This window comes from Buceros rhinoceros, unplaced genomic scaffold, assembly GCF_000710305.1.
Source record: "Buceros rhinoceros silvestris isolate BGI_N320 unplaced genomic scaffold, ASM71030v1 scaffold33957, whole genome shotgun sequence".
Lineage (NCBI taxonomy): Eukaryota > Metazoa > Chordata > Aves > Bucerotiformes > Bucerotidae > Buceros > Buceros rhinoceros.
Genome location: NW_010423609.1, coordinates 19,822 through 24,439, shown reverse-complemented (window position 1 = coordinate 24,439; position 4,618 = coordinate 19,822). Strand labels below are relative to the sequence as shown.

Below are 4,618 nucleotides of genomic sequence, written 5' to 3'. Positions count from 1 at the left end.
CCAGAGGGTTTGAGAGAGTCCAGCAGAAATGCTTCTCCAGAGGAACTCTTAGCACAGACGGCCAAAGGGATCTCCAGAAGTTATAGATTTTTCTGACGTACATACAGGAATACACAGAGGAACATAACCCCATACCTATACCACCCTACTTGCCAGAAAAGACAGTTTAAAAATAAAACGAAAATTCGGCCTTCTGACTCTCCACTGAAGTACAATTATGATCATTCCTGAGCAAATTCCTCCTGTAAAAAACCCGCACTCAGCATGCACAATTTCTGACTTCTGGGGCAGGTCTCAAGACAAACCTAAACCTTTGTTAAAAGGGCAGCATGAATGTTGTTCTGGATTTGTGCCGGGACTCTGGGTGCATGTCACTCAGAGCCAGTTCCAGTTCCAGCGTTTTACAAGTGAGTTGTTGTCTCACCTTGGTGGGGGGTTGCTGTAACACATAGTGAGTGACTGGATGAAGATGACAGAGACTGAAACTTTTGCAATTAAAAATCCGGAGCTCTTGAACTAGAGAACAAATGTGACTCTGACAGTAACTATATCAGATTTTGGGAAAAGTCTGTTGTTTATGTTAAACCTCCTCTATTTCAGGGTTTCTAACAAGCTCAGCCACCCCAGACAATGGAAACGAATGCTCTGCTGGAGGGTGGAGCACCGTGCGGCTGTTCCGATGATAAATGCCGCAGACAAAGTCACGGTTCAGTTTTCCTGCAGGTGGATAAGGCAGAGATCACGCCTCTTCACAGAGAAAGAAATGGCATTGGCTAAACCTTGTTTCCTGGCAGAAATGGCCATAAATGTCTCGGCTGGCAGTCCTGGGTGCCACCAAGGAAACCACGGGCCAGGCCCTGGATCTAGATTAGTACAAATGAGTGTGGAGTGGCTGTCGTAGATGTCTTTGTCTTTTCCCTTCTCCTTTCCCTGTGCTGCATATCACTCTTCAAGAACAGAGGAGAAATTATTAAAGGTGATTCATCAAATTCCTTTAGATTCAGGTTTCAAGACAGTCTAACAAACTGGCACTCTGAGCCCCTCCTTGCTGGTGCTGTATGTGCCTTTCCTGCAAGGCTGCTTCAAAGCGACACGTTTCTTTACACAAAAGAGAGCTGGAAATGGTTAAATTGAGTTTGTAATTAATGTCTTTTTCTCTTTCAGATTCTCACCTCTGGCTCGTATGTCCTCAGCTCAGCTTGTCGTGGACTGCAACGCTTCTGGACTTTGTGAATCTAGAATCTGAAGGTAAACCCTGACCCTGGGCACCTATGGATTCTCTTTTGGACTCTCCGTGCCCTTATGTTGCCTGTTGCTATTCATAGTCTTTTTTATTGTGTTTTATTTTCAGTTATGCGAGGCAATGATCTAAGTTCAGTGCAGAAGAGTCTGCTGGGCTGCCAAAGCCAAAAGACAACCTACAGCAATTCTGAGTCGTGGAAGGGACTTAGCAACCTTGGGGATTATTGCTTAGCAACTGCAAACACACAGAGGAGTAAAACTCACAGCCTGGCTCCACAGCAGGCCTGAGAAATCCCTAATTCACTCTAAGATTTTTAATGGTTGAGAACAGATGGGCATATATTGAATCCCGTTCATTTGCAAGCCACTTGGAACGCGGGAGGAATAAGGTCTATTTTGATACCTGCTCCAAAGGTAAGAAAAAGAGTTCTTCAAAGCTTTGGAAAGCAAAAGAGAAAGTCTTTTTAAATTTTAATGGTATTGAAAAGGAGATCACGTATGGAGAAGGTAGTGGGCTCTGTGTGATGGGAGAGATAAACATGCTCTATGAGGCACGTTAGAGAAAGCAAAGCGATTTCTGAGTGACAGAGCATCAAAGAGATTAGACTGTGTTTTCGAAAAGACTTTTGTAACTCAGACATCTCCAAAATACTTCCCTAAACAAACTTCAGTCTTTCCTGGCCTATCCCTCTCACCAAAATCCCGTAACAGAATGACAAGGAAACCATAAAAATCTTACTTACGAGCAGATTTGGGGTTTGTTCAGAAAACAGAGAGATAATCTTTTTTGTGCCTGCAGGGATTCCAGCAAGAATATTTCTCTCTCAGAAGGGAGCCAGGGAAGTGGCATTCTACTAAATAATGAAAAGCTTATCTTGCCTTTGGCTTGAACAAAGCCTTACAGGAAACTATATCACATTTCAAATTTCCTGGGTGTTCTAACACTTGTCTCTGTGCAACATGCTCACTATTATTGGAACAATCAAGCCTCCACTTGGGAATGTCATGGGCCACGAAAGCTCTCTATATTGTGAGGCAAATTCTCAACTAATGTGAATCAGCGCTGAAGTTTATGAGCCAATGGTGTCTTATACAAACTAGAGGCGTGTCCTTGTAATCCTTGACAAATTCCAAGTTTCAGGGCCTGATTCTAGCACTCCTTTGTGCTTTATTTTAACAGTTATGTGCTGTTTGTATGTGCTTCCATGCCCTCTTAGTCTTCTTCATCTGTCCTGCATTAAAGCATAGCTCTCTACACTCTGCTTCCATTCCTGGAGTTAGGTGACTGCCGCGGAATTCAGACAGGACAGTCACACTTCCTTGTGTTGTGTTCAGAGACACAGAGATACTTTATAAACATTTACTAATCCTTGAAATCATCCTAACAAGTGGCCAAGAGCAGTGTAGTAACTACTCATCATCTCTCAGAACCAGCCACCTCCAACAGCAGAATGCAGTTGTTGCTTTAACATTGCACAGAAACTGCAGAGCAGTTTCATAAAGGATGTTAAAAAATAACATAAGTATCTGAAACTGCAAGAACAGTTTATTCTGGCACAACCAAACCAGCTGATTTGGAATGTGACCAGAACATTTGGTTAACACGCTGCTTTGAACCAGAAACAGTCTGGTTTTACAGCTTGTGGAAAGAAACTCACCTAAGCAAGGCACAATTGGACAGGGTTGACAGGTTTCCCTTTTTACCCTTATAAATCCGGACTCCTTTACAGCTTGCGTTCTTAGGTGACAAAACCAGCCACTATCTTAAAACCTTCTGTGAGAGTCAGGCAGGCATCCTGGTCCATAAATCCATCTCACTCCCCAGCAGATTATCAGCTTTGAAAACAAAGGAGCAGAAGATGCCAACAAGCCCATCAAGAAAACAGGCACAGAAATTCAGTGCTGTGCAGCATCCCCCCTACCCAGGCAGTGTTTGAACTCCGTGGTTATGAACCAGAAGGTCAATGTATTGTAACTACATTTGTGTGCCAGAAGGGCTGTAGATCACGTTTACACCTTTCCTGGAAGGCCGAACTCTCCAGAACAGTCACAAATGCTTAAACGTGACGAGCAAAACCCATCAGGAACAGTAGTATTGCTATGGATAACTAAAGAAAGAGGAGGAAGAGCTGAGGAAGAGCTTGGGAAGGGCAGAGCGGGGTTTCATCTTTAATTTGGAAGGCTGTTAGGCTCTCTCCATCAGTATCACCTCCCCTTGCTGTTGTTTAATTCTGAGCTGTGGGATTTTGCAGCATGCTGATGATTTTTTATGCTTTGACTTGAGTAGTGAAGCAACATTCTGCTCCTTTCTGTATGTGCAAGGCCCAGTAGAGATGCAGGCGGTTACGTGTGGAGACATACAGCAAGAGTTTTCAAACTGTGCCTTGAGAGCAACTCAGGTTCTTCCTGATATTTCACAGAATGAACATTTCTGAGAAGAAAACAGTGGAGTCTGAGAAATTATAAAGGGGGATACCTGCAGCTCTCCGCAGGTCAGTCTTTTACAGAATAATCTACAAGATTGTTTGTGAACACTTAATTACAGCGTTCATGGTACAGCATTTCCCTTTCTGTAGACCTGCTGACCCATACACCTGTGTCCTCGTTACCACAGAAAAACGTCCAGAGGAAAAAGCGGTTGCCAAAGTTGAAATTACGTAGTCTATGGGACAAGGTTTCTCACTGTTTTCCACAGTTACTGAGAAGATGAAGCAGAAGGCAGCATGTAGAGGTCTTGCTCTAGGGATCTGGTGTTTCCGTTACTTGCTTCCTTTGTCTCCTCTCCTCTGGGTTTCCTGGAAGCGTGGAATGGCACCTAATAAAAGTAATGATACCGGGGGTAAGACCAACCCACTGGTTAGAACAGGGGCGCAAGGCTTCTGGGCACTGTTCACCGCTTGGTGTCCGAGTCTCTCTACGACCTGGAATTAATCACTTCTCTTCTGCATCTCAGTTTCTTCTCCCCTAAGAGAGGAACATACTTAGTTAGCTGCTCCATCTCCAAGGGCTGTTGTGATACATAATTAATCTCTGTAAATCATTTACTGATCTTTGCAGTGGAGGGGCTGTATTTATTTCAAAGTACAAAGCAGCAGTAACAGAATAAAAAAGTACATAGGAAAAAGAATATTAGTTGATTCCTAACTTCCTTCTGGTGTCATCTGCCAGGACGCTGCTGCGTCTTCTGGCATTATCTAACACGCTGCTTTTTTCTGTGTCACAGCATTCAAAGCGTGGCTGCTCAGCCAGAAGCAGCAGCCCCAAGCGCAGGTCTAAACCATCCCAGACCTGGAGGTAGCAATATGGCTGCCTCAGAAACGAAGAGGAATCGGGGGAGCGATGAGCTGCCATGGCTTAGCAATTATGCTCCGTGGAA

General features: G+C 44.0%; 1 protein-coding gene across 1 annotated transcript in view; it reads left to right on the top strand.

Annotated features, from left to right (window-relative positions):
- The first annotated feature begins 4,544 nt into the window (after positions 1-4,544).
- LOC104497232 (EF-hand calcium-binding domain-containing protein 5-like) overlaps positions 4,545-4,618 on the top strand; it is an 18,355-nt gene continuing 18,281 nt past the window's right edge. The window contains exon 1 of the mRNA XM_010140460.1: positions 4,545-4,616. Within this exon, the coding sequence (XP_010138762.1) occupies positions 4,545-4,616 (72 nt within the window). The remainder of the gene's footprint in view (positions 4,617-4,618) is intronic.